This window comes from Equus asinus, chromosome 17 (assembly GCF_041296235.1).
Source record: "Equus asinus isolate D_3611 breed Donkey chromosome 17, EquAss-T2T_v2, whole genome shotgun sequence".
NCBI lineage: Eukaryota > Metazoa > Chordata > Mammalia > Perissodactyla > Equidae > Equus > Equus asinus.
Genome location: NC_091806.1, coordinates 11,631,204 through 11,653,172, shown reverse-complemented (window position 1 = coordinate 11,653,172; position 21,969 = coordinate 11,631,204). Strand labels below are relative to the sequence as shown.

Below are 21,969 nucleotides of genomic sequence, written 5' to 3'. Positions count from 1 at the left end.
AATAAAAAAAACAATAATAATAAAAAGAGAAACTGGAAACCTTATATACAGCTTGCTGTCTTCATCAATAAGACTTTACTACTCTAGGAAACCTACTTAGGATGATAAAAGTTGCAAATATCTATATTGTTCATTCTAAGGAAAAGACCTATCACTCTTCAATAGAAAGCATCAAATGACAGTTTATGCCCCAAGATTCTTTGGACCTCTTGCCTGAAAATTTGAGCCCTGCTGTGTCCATGAATCCTAACCTAGTGTCACAATCCTTACCCAATCCTAATCAAGCCCCGCCCCCATCTCATACTGAAAGATCCCCCTTACATTAGACTTCAAAATTTCAATAAATACCCAGGTTTTGCCCTTGCCCTCAGAAAAGCTCCTAAGACTCTGCAGTGTTCTTCCTTACCTTCCTGAGCCATAAGCTCTGCTTTGTCTTATCAACAGGTTGTTTGGTAGTAATTTGGGAAGCGAGCATTTATTTGACATATACCTGTGCAAGGTTCTGGGGCATCCTCCCCAGGGGAGGCCACTTCTTGCTGTACAGCAGACTCCACTTCTGTCACCACAGCCACGGCTGCTGCTGCTTCTAGCCCGGGCTGGGCAGGGCTCAGATCCTCAGCAGGCGGCCGGGGCCACAGTAACAGCTCAAAGCCTGGCAGCACGACCCGGGACACCTGCAGGTGGAGTCTCTCGCTGATCCACACCGGGGCCACGTTTCCCTCACCCTCCAGCCTGCCCCGCTGCACCAAACTGCAAAGCAGAGCAAGAGCTAGCTCACTCGACCCTCTTTAAGCGGCCCGCCCTGAAAACCCCAAAAGGGCCCCATGCCTTCGGAACACTCACTGCAAACGATCAGGGGGTGGGGAAGGACATGGGCTTCGCGTCCCATCCCAGGCCACAACAGAAAACCTCAAAGGAGCATGTCCACTACATACTCTCCTGTAACTTACCTGGCCCAGCCTGAACTCTGCTCACAGGCACACACGTCTCCCCATGGGCCTAGTGACACATCCTGAAATAAATCAGTAAGAGTCCTTCTCCCATGTGTTTCAGGGGGTCAAGGTGGAAAAAAAAAAAAAAACTGGATGAAACCTCTCCTGAGACAGCTCTAAGATGAAGCCCCTGGAAGGTGAATGGTCTCTGGTTCTGCCCCTACAGGACTGTGTCATCTAATTTTTTCACTCAGTAAAACCCAAAAAGACTATCCCCTCATCTCCCTCCCAAGGGTGTGAAGAATGACAACATCAAATACGTTACTGCCTTCCAGTAAGTACTAAACAGAAGTAGTAGTAAGAGGAATATCAACTTTTTTTAGTATTCATTATGCGATGAAACCCTTTACCTGCGTTTTTACATCTATTCCTCCAAATAACTCTGGAGGAGTAAAATAAAGGAAACAGCCATTTCTAAAAATTTTACATGAGTTAAGTCAGGCACGCCATTTAACTAGCCAGGTGACAAGGCTGGGATTTGCTTCTATGGTTGTTTAGTTTCATAAATCTTTGATCTTGACCTTCATCACTGCTGACACTACTCATTCAGCTTTTAGCAACTTTTCGCACCTCGATTCCTTAACGACTGCAAGCAAAGGGAAGAGAGTCCTGAAGAGAAGCGACAAAACCATCTCCTACACCTGGAAATACCCTGCTTTTTTTTAGCACGCTGGAGAGCTGTCCGGAAACGTCAAGCTCTTCCAAACTTCCCATCACGGAGAGGAGACGCCCTGCCCCGCCATACCTCCTCCTGCCGTGGTTTCACTGCCTCGCCCTTCTGCTCGGAGTCACACTCCTCTTCCAGCGGCCCCCAGAGCAGTCCCGGCTGCAGGGGCTCCGCGACACACCAGACCCCCAAGCGCTGGTCCTCGGCGAGGGAGGGGCCGAGGGCCAAGCCCCGGGGGAGGCTCTGTAGAGCGCGGAGGACTCGGGTCGGCCCGGCCGGGAAGTCCCTGCGGCCGGGGGCACGGCCTCCTCCGGAAGGGCTCCATCCTGAGTCGGGGCCCCGGCGCCGCTCGGGGGCTGCGGAGACAGGAAGACAGCGGGTGGGGAAAGTGCGGCAGGAAGCCGCCGGTCCAGCCAGGCCCCTGAGAGGTTTGAGGGTGGACGAGGGTTCTCCAGAAGCCCCCAGAGGCTTTGAGGCCCCCGGAGGAGGAGCCCGGGCTCGGGAGCAGGGGCTTGACCGGAGATCGTCAGGTGTATCGTGGCCAGGGCAGAGGGTCGCGGACATCGCAGGTCACTCACCCGACCACACTCTCACCGGCTCCAGGCTCTGCTCCTCGGCCTCCTCCATCCCGGGTCGGAAAGCCTGCCTCCGCCGGAAGTGAGCGTCGCCTTCTCAGCTCCCCCCGGAAGCAGTCATTGCCTTCCAAATTTCCTCTCAGGAAAGAATTGTAAGAGTCGGATCTCATTGGTGCCCAGGACCAGGAGTTTGGGAGTACTGGTGAGGCAAAACTCTGTGCGAGGATAATACGAGCCTAGGATTCCCGAGGTCCACCGGAGAATCGAGTAGCAGGGAAAGCGGAACTAATTGTTCCAGCCACCTCCTTTGGGAGGGACGAGTCGGACAGTTATGCCGTTTTCCCCCCTACGGTGGGCACGTACAGGAAATGGGCGGAGCTCCTGGAAAGGCCATGTTTGGACCGGGCAGCGGGTCGGAAGTGGGGTGGAGGTGTGGCGGAAGTGGTTGGGGAGTGAAGAGAGTGGGAGGAGTAGGTACCCGTTCTACCGCGGAGCCGGAAGTTTGCGGCGCTTTGACAGGCGTGGCAGAGGGAGCAGTGCCTGACCACGGTGAGCTGCAGGGCGCGGGGTCTCCCTGGGTGTGGTGGGGAAAGGGAAGGGACTGGCCAGGTCGTCTGAAGGGATGGGGTCCGGATGGGGAGGATCTAGGCGGATCCGAGGAAGGGAGCAGGGGTGGGATGGGGCCTGGGAGCCTGGCCTTCCCGCTGCGGGGATTGTGCCCCACTCCTGGGTCTGCAGTGAGAGGACTTCACCTCCTTCGCTGCCTTCCTCCTGCTCTCCCCAGGGCAGAGTCCAGGTCAGATCGCTGTCATCGAGCAAGCCCATGGGAAGGAGGAGTCTCCCTGGTCCGATCTGGCGAAGCGCTAAAAACAAGAAATTTGGGGGAAGTGTTCCACCCTGCCACTTATTAGGCCACGCTTTCGTCTCTATTTCTCAAACCGTGAAATGGGATAATTACACTCAACATTCGAGTTTTGTAAGCCATGAAGCTCTATGCAAACGCGATTGTAGTTGAAAGTCTTGCTGTTGTATTGTGGGATTTGCGTTTTTGCAATTCTGGAGCCCCAACTAGGAGGGCGATCCCAACGGCAGAGAATACAATTTCAAGTTGTTCTCTAAATTCTTCGCGGAGGAGATTAGGGGAGAGGCTTTACTTCGCCCTTTTGTAGAACCTCTCTGAAACCTGAGAATCGCGTGAATGACGGTCACTTAGAGAAGTATTGAGGGATTGACTTGCAAAGAGACCACTTTAGACAGACATGGATTAAAATTTTGGCTCTGCTGTATGACCCTAAGCAATTTGCTTATTTTTTCTGGTCCTCACTTTCCTCAAACTGCTTAGTAGTACATGCCTCACTGGTCCTGTTGTAAAGTTAGATAATTTGTGTCCAGTTCGTGGTGCTATATAGACCCTCAACAAATGTTGGTTCTCTTCTCCACTTAGATAATTCATTCACTCATTCGACAAATGACTGATCATCTACCATGTGCCAGACATAGTTCTGAATAGTCAGGGGGTCTTTTTTTTTTCTCCAGATGCCCACTTTTTAAATTACTTTTTTGAGGTCATATTGGTTTATAACATTATGTAAGTTTCAGGTGTACATCATCATATTTCGCCTTCTGTATAGCCTGCATTGCATTCACTGCCAAAAGTCTAGTTTCCATCCGTCACCATATGTATGTGCAGGTCAGGGATTCCTAAACAGGGATTCTCAGAGGGCCTGTAAACCCTTTAAAATTGCATGCAAGATTTCATGCACGTGCTGATTTTTCTTAGGGAAAAAGTCCACCAATTTCATCAGAATTTCCGACAGATCTAGGACTTCCCAGAGGTTAAAACCTCTGGTTAAAGTGATTCTCGAAGATTTTTGTAAAGGTAGACATGTTACCTACTGAGAAGGGAAAAATTAATCTCAAAGTAAGGAGTATTTTACAGGGCGTGGAGCAGGCCTGTAGGTGGCTAGAGTCTTAGGCAGCCAGGATGCTTCATTTCCACTGCTTTATGTTAGTGCTTCCTGACCCTTCGCCTGAAGGGAAGCTCCTCTTCTGGGCTCACAGCGGGCAACAGCTGTGGGTTGGAGGGTGGCGAGAGAGGCCTGTCTGGCTGGGGAGGTGGGAACAACTGTGATTAGTTATTCTGGAAATGGAGGCCATGGGGCGGGGGAGGGGTCAGTCCTGGAAGACTGACAAAACAGGAGGAGTTACTGGAAAAAGAGATGGAGTTCAAGTTCGGCTCCCTTTTAGAGAGTCTCTCCCTCCCTCCCTCACATATACTTCAGCTCCCAGCTGCTCCTTCTAATTCTGTTGTTCACTTTAGCACAAGTATTTTAGAACACCGGAGAATTATATTTCTGGGAGGGACCTTCACTTCTATAAATGAGTAAATTTAGGCCCAGATAGGAAGAGGACTCGCCCAGCATCTTGGCAACTCATTGGCTTAGGCAGGGCTAGAATCCAGTTCTCCATATACCTCATCCCATGCCTTTTTCATTGCATCAAGCACCCGCTGTATGCAGAAAGACTTCTCTGGGATGGCTATGGGCGGGGCTGAAGGAGCACTTGGTGCCTGGGCAGTGACAGAAGAGCAGGGATGGAGACAAGGCTCAGGCCTACAGAGGATTGCTTTGAGCTGAATTCTGTCCCTGCTACCCAGTAGGGTCCCCTTTTGAGGAGCCCTCAGAGTCTCCTGGTTGAAGGGGGGAAGGAGCATGGAGATGAGTCAGGAATAGATTCCTCAAGGCTGAGGGTTGCCTGCACTGGAGGGTTGAAGATGGAGGAGGGGCTGGGGTGAGGGGTCCAGCAGCACTCCCTGAGAGAAAGGCACTCCCAAATCAGAGTCATCTTTCTCTGTGTTCATGGGAAGGGACTTATGTTTTGGTGGTAAGCAGCGGAGTGAATAAGGGTAGCAGATAAGGCCCTCGGAGAGAAAGGGGGAGAAGAGGACTGTTTTTTGGCTGTTCAGCTGCTGGGCTTAGGCTCAGGAGCTTGAAACAGCTTTTGCCACCTAATCAGTGTGGTTGCCCTGGTAATGGGGTGGTTGTTGCTAGGCACAGGGAGCCAGTTTACCATCCAGAGTCCTCGGCTGTGACGTATGCAGGAGGTTGTTGCGTAGTCTCTGAGCCCAGAGGTGTTCAGGGTCTGGATCTCTGCTGGCAGCTCTCCCTTCTTCCCCCTACCCGCGCCTGGGTCTTGTCCCACACTCCTTATCTGTTCTGCCGATTCTCTGACCATATATGTCATTTTTGGGCTTCAGGAATGCAGCGGGCTTAGAGCAGCCTCTTCTCTGGGGTTGGACTGAGTGAGTTGAGTTGAAACTCCCCTCCCTCACCCAGATGGTGAGCTCGCGGTGGGAGAGGGATTGGCTTCCCCTTAGGGCTGAGGACAGAAGGTGCTGCCCCCAGGCCACATGCAGGCATGTCCTGACAGCCAGACCCCAGACCTGGGGAACCCCAGGGTCAGAGTAGGCTCTTCTCCCTCCCAGCCTGCTGTAGCTGCCGTTCTGTTTTTCACCTTCATCTCAGCCCTCTGGATGTCACAGCCTTCCCTCTTTCCCGGCTGTGCCCTCCCAGCCTTGGGGCAGTCTATTGATCTTTCCCACTTTGAAACTAGTGTTATCAGGAGCTCCCTGCAGATTAGAGTGCTATTTCCCAAGTCAGGCCCCCAGGGGCCTGCAGGTAGTCTGCTGTGACCAGCAGGCGGGCAGATTCTATCACCTGCTCTTTGTTTCTGTCCTAGGGCAAACCCAGCTGGGCCCCTCAGCCTTGGCCTTTCTCTGGGACCCTGTGGTCTCTGGCCACCTCCTCTTGCCTAGGCCAGGGGTCAGGGATGGAGTGGCCAGGGCCACAGCTGCCCTTTTTCAGGCAGGGGGTTTGGAGCATCCCTGTGCTCCTTAGATTCTGGCAACATCTCTACTGCATACCTGCTGGGGCCTGGGAAGCGTCTGTGCTCTGTGACCCGTGTGGAGAGGGGCCTGGACCTCTACCCTTTGCAGCTGGGACTGCATGACTGAGCCAGCTGGGCAGTGGGCAACACAGGGCCTGGCACAGCTCTTCACTGTCCAGCTGGAGGACCTGAAGGCAGGCACTGAGCTGTGCCATCTCTGTCCCAGCTGCCTTTTCTGGCAACCTGCCAGCAAACTGTCACACCAGGAGAACCAGGAGCCACACGGAGCTCTTGGCAAGGATGAGAAGTGTTGAGGAACAGGAACAAGGCAGCTTGGGAGAGGAAAGAGTGGGGGCAGGAGGGCTTGCTGTAGAAGTTATAGGTAAAAAGAGGATGTCATTGACCTGCTACATCCCCCCTCCAGGTTTCTCTTTGGGTTCTGTGGAGTGAGGCTGTGGGGGACAGGCATGTCCATGGACCCACTCTCCGAGCTGCAGGAGGACCTGACCTTGGATGACACCAGCCAGGCTCTGAACCAGCTGAAGCTAGCATCCATTGATGAGAAGAACTGGCCCTCAGATGACATGCCCGACTTTCCCAAGTCAGGTCGGCAGTGCCAGATCTCAGGCAGCCATGGGTACCTCAGTGGGGAGACCCCTTCCTGCCGAAGGGAGACCCCAGGAGGGCGGGTGGGGGCCAGCAGAGCAGCCGCAGGGTGGGGCTGGGAGCACAAGCCTTACTGAGGGGAGGATCAAGGAGCGCGAGTTTCAGGGAGAACACTGGGCCAGCCCCCAGGTGAGCCCCTGACTCTGCCGTGTTCCTCAGATGACTCCAAAAGCAGCTCCCCGGAACCTGTCACACACCTGAAGTGGGATGACCCTTACTATGACATCGCCCGGCACCAGATTGTGGAGGTGGCAGGTGAGCACACCCAGTATGGCACCTTTTTCCTCACAGTCTGCACTCCTGGCATAAGGAAGCCAGCCCCTCTTGCCCTCCTAGGGGGAGCAGCTGTGGGGAGGGGCAGGTCTGACCCCTGACCCTGGGGATCCTGAGCACATCTATCGTTCTTTAAAATCACAGGCTTGATGGTGACAGCCTCTTGATCTGTTCACCCGCAACCACATCCTGACCTGTGACCCCACTGTCTCCACTGGCAGATCATGTGTGGGAGGCAGTGTGGCCTAGTGGCTTTGAAGTCAGAATGCCAGCTTGAGTTCCAGCTCTGCTCTCTGAACTCATTTCTTCCTCACAGGGTTGCTGAAAGGAGTACAATAGTGAGTGGATGTCAGGGCCCAGCCCGGAGTCGGAACATGGTTGGCCCTGAATAAGTGGTCATTCACCTCCCCTCCCCTTGCCCTCATGGCAGCTCTTCTACCCCATCAGTTACTGGGGAGCAGGGAGGTGCCAGTCCCTCCTGGGATACCCTACCTCCAAGGAAGTCCGGAATGGCAGAGCTTTTTTCCAGAAGTTATGGGCCACGCGAGCCCTGGAGTCTCAGGTTCCTGGCAGATGCACTACCCTGCTGAGAATGGTGCGGAGCCCCCCTTGGTCTCGGCTCCATGAGCTCCCACCTCCTGTCCGTAATGCAGGCCCCAGAAGACTCCAGGAGCAGAGGGGTAGCAAGGCTGGTGATGACCTGGCGGCTGCCCTTAGGGTCCTACTGCTCGACGAGAAGATTGGAATTGTAGGATCCTGTTGTTCCCCAAACAGTTGTCTGTCCTCACTGGTGAGGTCAGGCAGCTGGAAGCAAGGGTGACAGCACGGCCCTGCTCTGAGGCATTGGGGTGGGCAAGGGAGCCAGGGAGCCCGTGGCCCCTGAGCCCAATGTGGCGCTGGTGAGGGGCCCTGAGGCATCTGGTCACAGAGGAGTGGCAGGAAGGGCCATCTCTCCTGAATGTGGGGCTCAGAGAGGGATGGGGCAGTTGAGAGCGTTGCCCCTAAGGTCAAAGGTGTTTCCATGGCATCTGTGTTCCTGCCCTGGTCTGGGTTGGGGCCTTGGCCATGGCCTTTCTCCCCCCTACAGAAGCAAGGCTAGGAGTTCTTTCCTGGCCTGGTCCTGCCCTGGGCACAGGAGAGTCCCCTGAAGGTTCGGAACCTTTTCTCCTCACTCCCAGGGGTGGACCTGATCGGGGCGTGGTGGGCGTCTGATGTGAAGGAGTCTCTATCCTGACATCCTCCTGGCCTATGTGGCCACGTCACAGGCAGAGCAGGGGAGGCTGGCCCACCCCCACCCCCCGGGGGACCCCTCTTCCCACCGCAAGCAGAGCTGCAAAGAGTGTATCTGTTTCCCCAGGGTGCGATGAGCCTGAGGGGGCCCAGCCAGGTAGGTGCGCTCCTGGCTCTCTGTGCTTGGCCTCTGGGCTGTGGATCAGGAAGGGGTCTTGGTGGAGGCCAGGTGGGGCCAGCTTAATTGCAGCCCCACTTCAGGGAGCTGGGAGCTGGGGGTGCCTGGGAGCCGGAAATAGCAGAGGATTTATGGGAGGTTTGACAGGGTGGGGACTGTGTGGGGACCCCTTCAGAGCCCAAAGGGAAAGAAGGTTTGGGAGAAGGAGGAGTCTTGTCCATGGAGGGTGGAGGTGCTGGCCATGAGCAGTGGCCCCACCTGAGTGCTGGCTCAGGGCCCCCCTGCTGGGGCTGTCCCCCATGTGTGTCTCTCTGACCGGTGAGAGGAGTGTGGATTGAATGGCCAGAGTGAGACTCATTGGATGAGACCACGGTGATGTCCTGAGAGGCCAGCTTCCTGGCATTAGAAACCAGAGAAGGAGCACGTGGTGGAAGGGAGGATGGGTTACATCCCCAGCTCCTCTGCAGCCTCTGTTCTCCTTGCTACCGTGGCTGTCACGCTCCACAGTCACATCTGACCCAGTCCAAGTGGGTTCTTTCCAGTGGTGTGCTGGTAAACGTTTAACAGTTGGCCCTCCAGAAAAGGAAAAAAAAAAAGGCTATTATTTGCTGCATTTGCGATTTCTACCACAGCAGATTTCAGACTACCACATGATGTCAACTGGCTTGCAGTATTCCTGACAATTTAACAATTTAACAGTTGTGTGAGCCGGCTCCAGCGCGCTGCCCAGCCCCCACCTCCCATCTCCTTGGCCTGCTCTGCAGGTTGTGGGTGGGGCGGGCGGCTCTGGTCTGGCGCTTCCCAGAATGCCTGCTGGAGTGGCTGGGCTTTGCTCATTAACACCCAGGCCTCCCTGGGAGAGTTCTGATCAGTATCCGGGGAATGCAGAGGCTTCCTTGTCAGGTGGCTGCTCTTTTCCTGGGGCTTTCCACAAACACGCTGCTCCTCCTTAGCCCTCACCCCCAGGGCTCTGGAGACCCCGGTGCTGCCATCTCCTTCTCTCCCTTCAGTCTCCAGGGCAGAAGTGTGTTCTCTTCTGAGATCAGGAGGGGAGTTCCAGGCCCTTCTACAAATGCTCCTTCTAGCAGCAGTCACCCTGCCTGCTGGAAAATGCCCAAGTCATGCAAGGACTTGGCACTGGGACTCCACTCCAGGAGCGGAGGGCAGGGCCAGACCCTGGGGTTGCCCATATCTCATTCCTCGCCTGCCTGGGTGTCTTGCCATCCAGCCCCTCACTGATCCTCTTTTTGTGCCCCCTTCCCATCCTGACTTCATTCAAAATGCATTCATGGCGCACCTACTGGAATAAGCCCTGTGGTCAGCATTGAGGATTCAGCGAGGAAAAACACATATTCCTTCTTTTGAGGAGCATACAGGCCAGTGAAGTGGTTCTTAAGACTGGTCTGAGTTTTCTTTAAGAGTATGAAAGGTGTGGACCCCTCCCACCAGAAAACACGTGCATGTGCTTGTAATATTTTTCATATGACATCATGGCGTTGGTGGATGCCCATGGATGGAGCCCTGGTTGAGAACCCAAAGTTTCCCATTTATGAGGTGCTGCAGCCAGCTGAGCAAGGGAACCGTGGGCCCCTGCCCCTCACCCCAATTGCTTGCTTAACTAGTTAATAGTTCTTTAAATTCCAGAGCCCCGTGAGCTCAGACTTTCTGCCCTGCCTAAGGCCTCAAATTCGCCAGCCAGTGAGGGCTGCCTCACTGTTACGGGTGAGGGATGGAAAGAATATTTTGGAATCCCCCGTGCTCCTCCTGGCATTTTCCCCTACATCCTGGGCATTTCCTCTGCTTAGAGGGGAGGAGGCAGATGACGTCCCTCCCCTCACCCGCTCTCGGGTGGAGGCCTAGAGCTTTCTGAAGCTCCAGATTGTACGTGAGGCTGTGCTTGCCACTCTAACCCTTTGTCCCTGCCCCCGCCAGTCTGCTCTTCCTTCTCCTGTCGGAGGCCGTGGGAAGTGAATCAGAGCAGGCCCAGAGCCACCCGTGGCTGGCCTGGAAGGAACCAGGACATCAGGATCTAGGCTAGGTTATGAAAGAGCAGGTGGCACCTGGTGCTTCAAAACAGGCCTGTTGCTGGATGGAGCTGCACCTTCTCCACCTCAGACAGGCTTGCAGAGGGTTCTCTCTTTGTAAGTCTGGAGAAATTGTGTCCCACGCTCTGGGAAAGTCACTGTGTAAAGCAGTCCTGTAACCTAGATAGCATTGTGAACAAACTCAGAAATAGAACTGTGCATACGGTGTACTGCTGACCTGTGACTTTGTGCAGGCTTCCAACATTTACTGAATACTGGCCATGTGCCAGGCTCCAGACCAGCACGGGAGCTTCAAAGATGGACGAGACACAGTCCTGTCTTCAAGCTGCTCACAAGCCAGGAGAGGAGACAGGCACATAAACAGTTAGACAGGACAGTCAAAGCGTCAGGACAGATGGATGATGGCTCGTGCTGGGAGCCATGACAAGGGACAGCCAACTTGTCTGGGGGCAGGAGAAAAGGACACAGGCTTCTGGGAGGTGACTGCCTGGGATGAGTCTTAAGGATTCAAAGGAGTTAGCCTAGAGGAGGGGAGCAGAATTGTCTAGAGGAAGTTCTGTTGGCACGAGGACCAGCAGAGGCTCAGAGCAGCCTGATTTAGACAGGGCTGGAAGCACCTCTGTGTTGGAAGTGCGCATGGTGTGAGCGGGAGAGGCCTGTGAGCCATTCCAGGGATCATTTACGGGACTGGGGGCCCAGAGGATGTCTGGGGTGGGGTTCAGGAGGAGTTAAGCAAGGAAATTGGGGGCAGGTAGGTGTTTGTATTTCCCCAGGGCTAGAAGTTGGGGCAGTCTAGATGGGAGAACAGCCTCTCTCTGGTTTGGTGGACCAGGCCTTAGAGCCTGACCTGGGGAATTCCCGCCTAGGACCTTCCAGAACCAAAAGAGGCTAGGCAATATTTTGGGTGGAGATGGGAGGTTTGGAGGGGCTGATTGAGAGGCTGGACACAGTAGTCAGACTGCTGAGACTGCTGCTGACTCAGGCCAAACACTCAGCCGCACAGCCAGCAGGGATGGGGGCCACTCTGCCCACATTCCAGAAGCCTCCTTCAGCCTCTCCACTGAGCCTTGTCCTAGCCCAAGAGAAAAGAGTCAGAGCCTTAGCAACCACTTAGAAAAGCACTGACTCCTGGGTGAAGTCACTGGCTGAGGAGGATCATCAAGATTGCGGCTTAGTAAATGTGGAGAGGACACCCAGCAAGGCGTAGAGGGAGCATTAATGCTCAGAGGGGGATGGGGCCAGACTTAGTGCGTTTCACGGTTGTGTAAGTGGTCTTGTATTCGCCTCTGAAGCAATCCGGATTAGGCAAATGTGGTTTGGTGTCTCTGGAGAGGCGTGAGGGTAGAGATGAAGGGAAGGTCCTGGGGACATGGGGAGTGGGGACCAGGTCTTGTCCCCATCAGGCCTTGCTTGGGGTTCCTGATCCATGCTGACCCTCAAACATCTCACTTTGGGGGGGTAATAGCATATGTCTCGGGAGCTCCCGGCTTCATGACAAAGCCAGATGGTCAGACCAAAGTATGATTAGTTTTGGACAAACATCCCTGAGAGAATACACCTGAATGAGCATTATCCCACAGCATTACAAACTCTTCTGAACTCCATGTTTAGAATATCCTTAAGGAGAAAGGACGTGATTTTTAGAAGTGTTTAGAAGTCAGAGCCAGGTGTGATCAATAATCAGAAAGTGGGGGCCAGCCCTGTAGTGTAGTGGTTAAGCTCAGCATGTTCCACTTTGGCGGCCCGGGTTCACAGGTTTGGATCCCAGGCGCAGACCTACACCACTCATCAGCCATGCTGTGGCAACAACTCACATATCAAGTGGAGGAAGACTGGCACAGTTGTTAGCTCCGAGCTAATCTTCCTCAGCAAAAAAAAAAAGAAAAAGAAAGTGTTGTCAGAGGTCAAAAAGGAGAAATGAGTGCTAAGTAGTAATCAGACTGATTTCCTCAGTGGCCTCAGACTTGCTGAGAAGGTAGCTTCAAAAAGTTTTCCAAATACATGCTTCTCAGAGGGGGTGCTTCTGGAATAAGTGTGGACTTTTAAGATGACTGGCAAGACAATTGCTTTGGCGGGTGTGACTCTTTAAAAATTGAGGTGAAATTTACATAACAAAACCATATTAAAGTGTACAATTTGGTGGTACTTGGTACATTCACAATGTTGTGCATTTCTGTCTAGTTCCAAAATTACATCCATACCCATAGCAAACCCCGTGCCCGTAAGCAGTCAGTCTCCATTCTCCCCTCCTCCCGGCACCTGGCAACCACTGATTTGCCTTCTGTCTCTATAGATTTACATGTTCCAGATAGCTTGTGCAAATGGAATTATACAGTATATAGCTTCTTTCACTTAGCATAATGTTTTCAAGGTTTATTCACAAAGTAGCATGTCAGTACTTCCTTCCATTTTTTTTCTTTTAATTAATTGTTTATTTTTCCTTCTTCTCCCCAAAGCCCCCCGGTACACAGTTGTATATTTTAGTTGTAGGTCCTTCTAGTTGTGGCATGTGGGACGCTGCCTCAGCGTGGTTTGATGAGCAGTGCCATGTCCGCGCCCAGGATTCGAACCAATGAAACACTGGGCCGCCTGCAGCAGAGCGCGTGAACTTAACCACTTGGCCACGGGGCCAGCCCCCCATTAGTGTCTTTTTTAAGAGTCATGTTAGGAGCCAGCCTGGTGGCGTAGTGATTAAGTTTGCACATTCTGCTTCGACAGCCCAGGGTTCATAGGTTCGGATCCCGGGTGCAGACCTGGCACCACTCGTCAGGCCATGCTGTGGTGGCGTCCCACATAAAATAGAGGAAGACTGGCACAGATAGCTTAGCGACAATCTTCCTCAAGTAAAAAGAGGAAGATTGACAACAGATGTTAGCTCAGGGCCAATCTTCCCCACAAAAAAATAAATAAAGTCATGTTATTTCTTTATACCCCAGCTCACTAGCCATGAGAGCAGCCTGCCCTCTTTCTTCAGTGACATACCTGTGCATGCAGGCAGCTGCCCAGAGATAAACCTGCGTGGGTCGCTCTGGCCCCTGTGCTCCATGGAGATCTCCAGGCCTAGTACCCTTCAATTCCTTACCCTGCTTCTCTGGGTTCGCCTTCCACCCACTGTGCTCCATCTCTCTCCACACCTAGGAGATGACAAGTATGGGCGGAAGATCATTGTCTTTAGTGCCTGCCGAATGCCCCCGAGCCACCAGCTGGACCACAGCAAGCTCCTGGGGTGAGTAGCCCGGGGAAGGTCTGCACCCGTGCCCAGATCCCCCAGAGAGCCTGATACCGTTTTCCTTGCTGTCCTTCCTTGCCCGGGGTGCCAGGCTGCCGCCCTCTACACCTCCCCTCTTCTCCTGAGGAAGCTACTTTACATTGAGGGGAGAGCACTGGGCCAGGAGTCAGACATGGGTTCTAGCCCTGGAAAGTGTCTGCGTGGCCATGGCGAGTGTCTTCATCTCTTTAGGCCTCTTTCTCTCCACTTTTCACGGGATAATCAGTCAGCCCTTCTTTCTCGTAGGTGTGAGATACTCCACCTGAAAATGCTGTGAAAAGTAAAATACCACCCAAACGCGAGGCCTGATTATTATAATGATGTGGTGTCTGATATGGCTGCAGACTTTCATCACTTATGTGAATAATTAGTGTTATCTTATTTTGTGCCAAAGTTGGGATTCTTCTATACCTGTCGGGGTTCTTCACCAAATATATGTAATAGCTCATGTTGGTCTAGAAATCTCCTGATGAGAGTCCGAAGGCTGACTGAAAGCAGGAGTTCGCCAGACCGTGTTCCGATGAACATTCACTCCTGACCCCCAGTGCGCCAGCGCGGGGCGCACAGCACGGAGGCAGACCGTAACTGACTTCCTCCCAGGCTCCTCAACGTGTGTCCAGTTGCCAGCTTGCACTTCTGTCCCAACCGGTTCAGAGCACTCCCTGCAGTTGAAAATGTCTACATGGCCCAGACCAGCTCTCCGGGACCCTGAATGGGGCTGTGCGTGTAGGGGGTGCTGAGGGGTCGGGGCCAGGCCCGGGTGCAGAGTCTCTGTGGTCCCCATGAGCCAGGACTGAGGCCGAGTCCCTCCAGCCCGTGTGAGTTCTTTCTCTCTGGCCACCTGACCGCTCCTTCCGCAGCTCATCAGACAGGCAGGCAGGGGCTTGTCCAGGCCCACCACGTGGCCCAGCCAGGAACAGGCCAAGGAGCTCCGCCTGAGGGTGGCTGAGTCACATGCCCTCCCTTCTGCCTCTATCTCGTCTGACAAGGCAGGTGACAGACTCCTGGCCAGATAATAGTCCCAGAGGGAGGAAGTCAGAGGATGGGGATGGGAAAGCACCCAATTTTCAGGAGAGAACTTGCTGAGCGAGGCTGTCTCCACGCTGAGGCTTCCTCCGGCCATCCGTCCTGTCTGTCCTCCATCCCTTCCTGGGCAGGTCCCCCACCCCCGCCTGGCCTGGTCACAAGCCCTGCTGGGAGCGAGGAGGCGCCTCCAGCATGGATGAGTCCTGTCCTCCTGTTTTCAGTCCGATTGTCTCAGACTTGGCTTTCCCAGCTGTCCACCCAGCTCTGGGAGGTTGAGATAGAAAGTTCCTGAAGCTTGGATTCAGAAGACCGATTAGACTTCAGCTCAGCCTCTTACTAGCTGTGTGCTTTGGCGGCCGGTCCTTTCTGAGCCCTATAAAAATAAGAATGGTGCCCCCTCACAGGGTCGTGTGGGGATTAGGCAAGAGGATATACATGAAATGTCATTGTATACATTTATAAAGTCTTACGAATTTCAAGAATTTAGAAAAATGTAGGTAGCTATAAAGAAAAAATAAAAACAACTATAAAAAAAATATCTCCTGTAAAACCAGCACCTAGAGGGAAACCACTGTTAATATTCTAGCCTCTTCACTTCCTATTGTTTTTTATAACATATACAGAACTCTGTCGTCAGCTTCGTAGCTTACATAACATTTTTATCTTCTGAGCATTAAACGTTCTTTAAGAACATCCTCAAAAGCCCTTTTTTTGGACATACAATATGTATACAGAAAAGTGAACCAATTATGTATACTGTCTGATGAATTTTCAAAACTGAATGCTCCTGTCACCTGCACAAACCTCCCTCTGCTGTCTCAGCCAGTTCTCCAAAGGGTAACCACTGTTCTGACATCTCGCTTCACAGATGGGTTCTGTCTGCAGAAACATCCTGTGAGGTATTCTATTTATAGATGGCCTGTGATGTATTTAACCAATTCCCTGTCATTGGACAGTTAGCTTGCTGCTTACTTTTTTTTTTTCCCATCATAAAACAGGCTGCAACAAACAGCCTGACTATTTCCTTAGGGTAAATTCCTGGCCATGTTTTTACAGGGTCAAAGAGTAGGGACATTTCTTAGCTTCTGATAAACATCACTTCATCGCCCTCCAAAAGGTCATGACATCCAAAGAATGAGTGTATTTTCACTCCAGTTTTTGCTATTTTATAGTTGCAAAATGCCATCTTTTTCTGTGACGGCTCTGCAAACCGCAAAGCGCTCTATGCGTATGAGGGGTAAATTATTGCATAGCTAATAACAGTCAGAATCACATTAATACTCAGCTCTCGGTGCCCCACATGCCGGCCTGTGCTGGCCCAGCCCAGCGCCCATGGTCCAGGTTACCCTCTCTGGGTTGTGTGAGGTTGTAGCTGGACACTTCCCCAGGCTCCTTCCTGACATGCCCTTGGAAGGCCTTAGTAATCCTGCCTGCCCAGCCTCCCAGCCTGGAGCAGTGGTCCTCCTGGGACCCGGGAGCCAGCCAGCTTTCCACTGCATCCTCTCCCTTTCTGGAATTCTTGTTCATTCCTTCACACTTCTCCCCCTCAGCGGGGCTCAACACCATGTGTGTATGTGTGTGTGTGTGTGTTGGAGTGGTAGGTACCATGTGAGCACAGGGAACCTGAGATCTGGCTCTTTAGTCCATGAAAAGCCTAGTGACTGGAGCAGAGGAGGGGACCCTCTGGACACCCGGCTCCCCCCCACGGGCACAGTGTTTTACAGCTTGCTCCAGGAGTTCAAGTGTCAAAGGCAGAGCTGTCCCATGGTGGAGAACACAGACTTTGGAGTCAGTTCACCTCCAGGCTCTACCACAAGCTGTGTGACCTTGGAGAAGCACTTGACCTCTCTGAGCCTCACCGCCCTCCCTTGTGAGAAGGGATAATTTCAGCCCCAATTGTTAGGAGGCGGGCATGAGATAATGTGGGCAGAGCACTTGGTAGGCACTAAAAGCTTAATATTGACACACGGTGACTGTCGTCATTATTATTGACCCAGGGCGATCCTGTGAGGAAATATTGTTCCTATTTTTCCTACAGGTACGGAAAAGGGCTCCGGTTAGAGTCCTGGTTTCCTGGCTTCCTGTCAGCGCCCAGAACTGAGAGCTGTTGTTGTTGTCATTATTGTTATTCCTCCGCCCAGCCCTGCCACTACCCTGTACCTCCTCCCAACAACATAGCGACCTGCAATGCGGCCAGAGACGGCAGGGCTGGGGCAGGGCTCGGGCTCGTGGGGAGGGTGCGAGAGAGGCAGAGCTGCTGGGGCCCCAGGCGCGCCTGAGCAGGGCCTTTCTCTCGCAGGTACCTGAAGCACACGCTGGACCAGTACGTGGAGAGCGACTACACGCTGCTGTACCTGCACCATGGCCTCACCAGCGACAACAAGCCCTCGCTCAGCTGGCTCCGGGACGCCTACCGCGAGTTCGACCGCAAGTGGGTTGGGGCCTGGGGGCAGGTGGCTGTGGAGCCAGCAGCTCCGCCAGGCTCTGGGCTGCCCTCCACCTGGCAGGAGCTCCTTCCGCGCCGGGGGAAGCAGGTGCCCCACCTGGGTAAACTCAGAATCTGAAGTCAGAGTGGCTGGGGCTTAAATCCCAGTTTCTGCACTTACTCGCTCTGTGACCTTCCGCGTGGCTGCACCTCTCTGGGCCTCTTTCATAATCTGTAAAATGGGGCAACAGTGGTCCAATCAGAAGAGGTCCCTTCGGAGCCCAGCTCTGGGCCCGTCCTGCCACTCCCACTCCTGAGTTCCCGTTCCGCCTCTGCAGGTACAAGAAGAACATCAAGGCCCTGTACATCGTGCACCCCACCATGTTCATCAAGACCCTGCTCATCCTCTTTAAGCCCATCATTAGGTGAGCAGGCCGAGGGCGGGGCGGTGGCCTCCCGTGCTTGCCCTTGAACTCTGAAGCAGAAACCTGAGGAGGCCTAGCATCCTGGCGATGGGCCACTTTGGGGCTAGGCCTCTGTCTGCTCTGGGTGGGCTGCTGAGGGGACAGTGGAGGCCTGCCGAAGCAGGCCCGCCCCCTGACCCATGCCCTTTCCTCCTTCGGCAGCTTCAAGTTTGGGCAGAAGATCTTCTATGTGAATTACCTGAGTGAGCTGAGCGAGCACGTGAAGCTGGAGCAGCTGGGCATCCCTCGCCAAGTGCTCAAGTGAGGCCGGGGCAGGGGCTGTAGGCGTCCCCAGGCATGCGTGTCCATGTAGGTCATGTGGGGGAGGGGGGCAGGACAAGCCGGCCAAGGGGAGAGGAAGGCTTGAGAACCCCAAGATAAACAGAGGAAGCGAGTGTAATGATTCAGAACGCAGCTCTGGGCCTGTCCTTCCACACCCACTCCTGAGTTCCCCTTCCGCCTCCGCAGGTACAAGAAGAATATGAAGGCATATGGGGTCCGAGAGGGCAAGTTCAAATCCCATTTCTGTCCCTTAAAAGCTATGTGACTGCATCTCTTTAAAGTTTGCACTTTTTTGGGCCAGCCCAGTGGTGCAGCGGTTAAGTGTGCACGTTCCACTTCGGCGGCCTGGGGTTCACAGGTTCGGATCCCCGGTACAGACATGGCACCACTTGGCAAGCCATGCTGTGTTAGGCGTCCCACATATAAAGTAGAGGAAGATGGGCATGGATATTAGCTCAGGGCCAGTCTTCCTCAGCAAAAAGAGGAGGATTGGCGGCAGATGTTAGCTCAGGGCTAATCTTCCTCAAAAAAAAAAGTCTGCACTTTCTGGTGCGTGAAGCAGGGTTGCTATGAGGATGGAATGAAGTAACCTGTGTAAACAGAGGTTGTCATGGCGCTAGAGCCGGGAAGAAGGCCTGACCCTCCCGTCTGCTCCCCCAGGTACGATGACTTCCTCAAGTCCACACAGAAGAGCCCTGCCACAGCCCCCAAGCCCATGCCACCACGGCCGCCTCTGCCCAACCAGCAATTTGGGGTCTCGTTGCAGCAGTGAGTATGGAAGGGTGGGCAGGCCTGGTGCCCGGGGACCGGGAAGGCCGCAGACCCGTCTCACTGCCCTTGTTCCCACAGCCTCCGCGACAAGAACCTAGAACATGAGCCCATTCCACTCGTGCTGCGGGAGACCATTGCCTACCTGCGGCTTCACGGTGGGTGCCAGGGCCAAGCCCCCTTCCAGCTCCCTGGGGAAGTTGCTGGGCAGGGCTGAGAGAGGGCCCACGTGCGTCAGCACCCACACTGACCCTGACTGGAACCCCAAGACAGAGAATGGGGGGTCTGCACATTGCCCAGAGCTCTGACACTCACCAGGCCCACTGTCTCCCAGCTCTCACCACTGAGGGCATTTTCCGGAGGTCGGCCAACACCCAGATTGTACGAGAGGTGCAGCAGAAGTACAACATGGGTGAGTAGTCATGGGACGTGTCCAGGCCCAGAGGGCCGGTGCAGACCATGTGTGTGTGTGTGTGTGTGTGTGTGGTAAGGTTGGGGGCATGGGTGTGACTGTCGGGGGCTTCTCTGCCTTCTGCTGTTCCTCTCGTTCCTGTTCTGTTCCTGTCAGGGGTTTCTGCTGCATTTGATAGGATTACGTGCGTCACACTCCCGCCTGGCTGTCCCAGGCCTGCTCCCTCATTGGTCAGGGTCCTGGGTTCGGGTGTGTTCAGAGATGAGGAATAACTAGTGTGTGCTAGGGGGCCCCACTCCACCCAGACAGCCTGAACCTGCGTCCCCTTGTCACAGAGGGAGACGGGAAGGCGGGTGCAAGAGGAAGCTCCCTGGCAGGAGGCGGCTTGTGGCCTCTAGATGGGCTGCTGGGCCCAGCTCCTCTCCATCCTTCCTCCTCCGCAACCCCCCATCCTTCCTCCTCCGCACCCCCCTCCAGGGCTGCCTGTGGACTTCGACCAGTACAACGAGTTGCACCTGCCAGCGGTCATCCTCAAGACCTTCCTCCGGGAGCTTCCTGAGCCCTTGCTCACCTTTGACCTCTACCACCACGTTGTGGGCTTCCTCAGTGAGTGCCCTCTCTTCCCTCCCCAGCCCTGCGCTTATTCTGCCTGGGCAGAGCTGGACTCGGAGCAGGCGGGTTTGGCCTGTCCTCCAAGGAAAGCCTGGCTGGGGTCTCCCTTCTAGCCTTGTGTTAAGGCTTCCTGCCCCAGCCCAGCCCTGGGCCCCTGTAACCTGGGCCCTGTTCCTCATAGACATTGATGAGAGCCAGAGAGTGGAGGCAACGCTTCAGGCCCTCGGGACGCTGCCTGAGGAGAACTTCCTGGTGCTCCGGTTCCTCACTGCCTTCCTGGTGGAGGTGAGACCTCAGGCGCGCCTCTACTGCTCATCTGGAGGCAGGAGGGGCGGGGGGGAGGGAGGAGGAGCTGCTGCCCCTGCTGTTCCCTGGCGTGGGTGCGGGAGGCAGGGCCTGTGGCTTCCTGCTGCAGCCCCCCGATTTCCTCCACAGATTTCTGCCCACTCTGACCACAACAAGATGACCAACACTAACCTGGCTGTCGTCTTCGGCCCTAACCTGCTGTGGGCCAAGGATGCTGCTATCACCCTCAAGGCCATTAATCCCATCAACACCTTCACCAAGTTCCTCCTGGACCATCAGTGGGAGTTGTTCCCTAGCTCTGACTCCAAGGGGCTCTGAGCCCCACCCCTGCCCCACCAGCCCCCTTCTCTGATGGCCCCAGTTTGGACTCTTCCTCTCGGCATCAGCCTTATGGGAGCCCGGGGCTCCTGCCTGGGAAGGGGCCATGAGGCCCCCGGGCGATGGAAGCTAGAGCCAGCCAACCGGGCAGCTCCTCCTCCCCCTTCTGTCGGGCCCACCTCTCTGGCCCTGGAGGCCTCGCTGTAGCCGCAAGACGTTTTCTTCGCCTTATACTTCTCACTGCCTCCTTGGATCCCTGGCTCCCGCCGGGCTCTGCAGAGCTGGCCTTGGCTCTTCAATGGAAGGACTGGCCCCAGCACCCCTTTTCCTGCTTCCTCCTGCCTCTCTTTCCCTGGCAACTGCAGATGCCAAAATCACTGCCACGGGCTGGTAGCTGGGGCTGGTCCTCCCCTTCCTGATTGCTGGGGAATGAAAGGCTGAGCTGGCGTGGGCCGGCCCTGCTGAGGCTCCTCCCTGTCTGGGTGAGGGCCTGGGTGCGAGCAGCCTGCTCCTGTCCTGGCCCCTGATGGCTCAGCCTTAGGTATTTCCACAGCTAGGGAATGACGAGACTGGACTCGGCTTCCTACTTCTGCCTTCTCTTCTATGCATCCTGGATCCTCTTTTCCCAAGTGGTACTGCCCCCAGGATGTCCTAACCCCCTGGTTCTGCCAGGACTGGCAGCTTGGATGACAGGGTGGAGTCCCAGCATCCATTTGAAATAGACTCCTCTCCCCCACCCCCAGAATCCCCTGGAGTCTGGTCAGACCAGTGACAAGCAGTCTCAGGCCCCCATACCTTGCCTCCCTTCCCACCTGGACAGATCCTCAGCCTGGGGCTGTTCGGACATGTGTGTTGTGGAGTCACACTGGTCCCTGCTCTGGCAGAGATGACTCAGTGCCTCAGGATCCGTGGTGGCTCCTTCTTCCAGCTGGGGACTCCTGGAGGGGCCAGGCAGAGACTTTGCTAATTAGCTCGGCCCCCGCCAGGTGAGTTCTAGCAACCTCCCCCAAGGAGCACGGATCCCCAGGGCCCTGTGTGTTTCAGAAAACCTGGACCCTGATGATGATGGATATCCCTCACTCCAGCTGTGTCCCTTAGAATTACACTCCTTCCTGGTGAACCCTGGGGACCCCCGCTTCCTGCGGCCCTGTCTCACAGCCTTGGCTAGAGCCTGTAGCGTGGGGGTCCTCACCGTCTAGCCCAGGTCCATCTGGGAGCCGGGTGAGGCCTGCCCTGACCTCACTGGGCTCTCTCCCCAGGGCACTGGCATGTCAGGACACCCAGGCCTGGAGTGGCTGCTGGTTCTGTCAGTCCGTGTGTCTCTAGCTGGGCCTGGGCCTCTGCTTTCTGCCCTCCTTTGTATATCAGGCGTTGCTCACAGCCCCGTTTACCGGGGAGTCCGCGGATCTATTTGTCTGTCCCCTGCCTCACTGGTCTGTACCCAGGCAGCGGGGGTGGGCGGCGCTTATACCGTGAATCAAGAGTTCACATTCACACTTAATGACTTGCTCGGCACCAATCATGTACTTCACCTTTGCACATTTTGTATTTCAATAAAAATGGAGATGGAAACTGCC

General features: G+C 54.7%; 2 protein-coding genes across 4 annotated transcripts in view; one reads left to right on the top strand and one right to left on the bottom strand.

Annotated features, from left to right (window-relative positions):
• The window catches only part of ZNF408 (zinc finger protein 408), a 10,095-nt gene extending 7,718 nt beyond the window's left edge, over window positions 1-2,377 (bottom strand). The window contains exons 1-4 of the mRNA XM_014861302.3: window positions 2,238-2,377; window positions 1,738-2,015; window positions 951-1,012; window positions 491-750 (exon numbers count right to left, since the gene is read on the bottom strand). Of these exons, the coding sequence (XP_014716788.2) occupies window positions 491-750; window positions 951-1,012; window positions 1,738-2,015; window positions 2,238-2,286 (649 nt within the window). The 5' untranslated portion in view covers window positions 2,287-2,377. The remainder of the gene's footprint in view (window positions 1-490; window positions 751-950; window positions 1,013-1,737; window positions 2,016-2,237) is intronic.
• On the top strand, window positions 2,306-21,969 carry ARHGAP1 (Rho GTPase activating protein 1). 3 transcript variants are annotated; one of them, XM_014861304.3, is made up of 14 exons: window positions 2,647-2,783; window positions 6,544-6,725; window positions 6,945-7,040; window positions 8,416-8,445; window positions 13,650-13,737; window positions 17,105-17,236; window positions 17,569-17,655; window positions 17,857-17,955; window positions 18,637-18,744; window positions 18,826-18,902; window positions 19,079-19,156; window positions 19,634-19,762; window positions 19,950-20,053; window positions 20,204-21,969. In XM_014861304.3, exons 2-14 carry the CDS (start codon window positions 6,587-6,589, stop codon window positions 20,390-20,392), a joined length of 1,356 nt encoding a protein of 451 aa, XP_014716790.1. In that variant the 5' UTR covers window positions 2,647-2,783; window positions 6,544-6,586; the 3' UTR covers window positions 20,393-21,969. The 3 variants fall into 3 exon arrangements, with proteins under 3 accessions (XP_070343714.1, XP_070343712.1, XP_014716790.1); XM_070487613.1 differs by lacking the exons at window positions 2,647-2,783; window positions 8,416-8,445 and adding an exon at window positions 2,306-2,436; XM_070487611.1 differs by lacking the exon at window positions 8,416-8,445 and having other exon boundaries at window positions 2,597-2,783.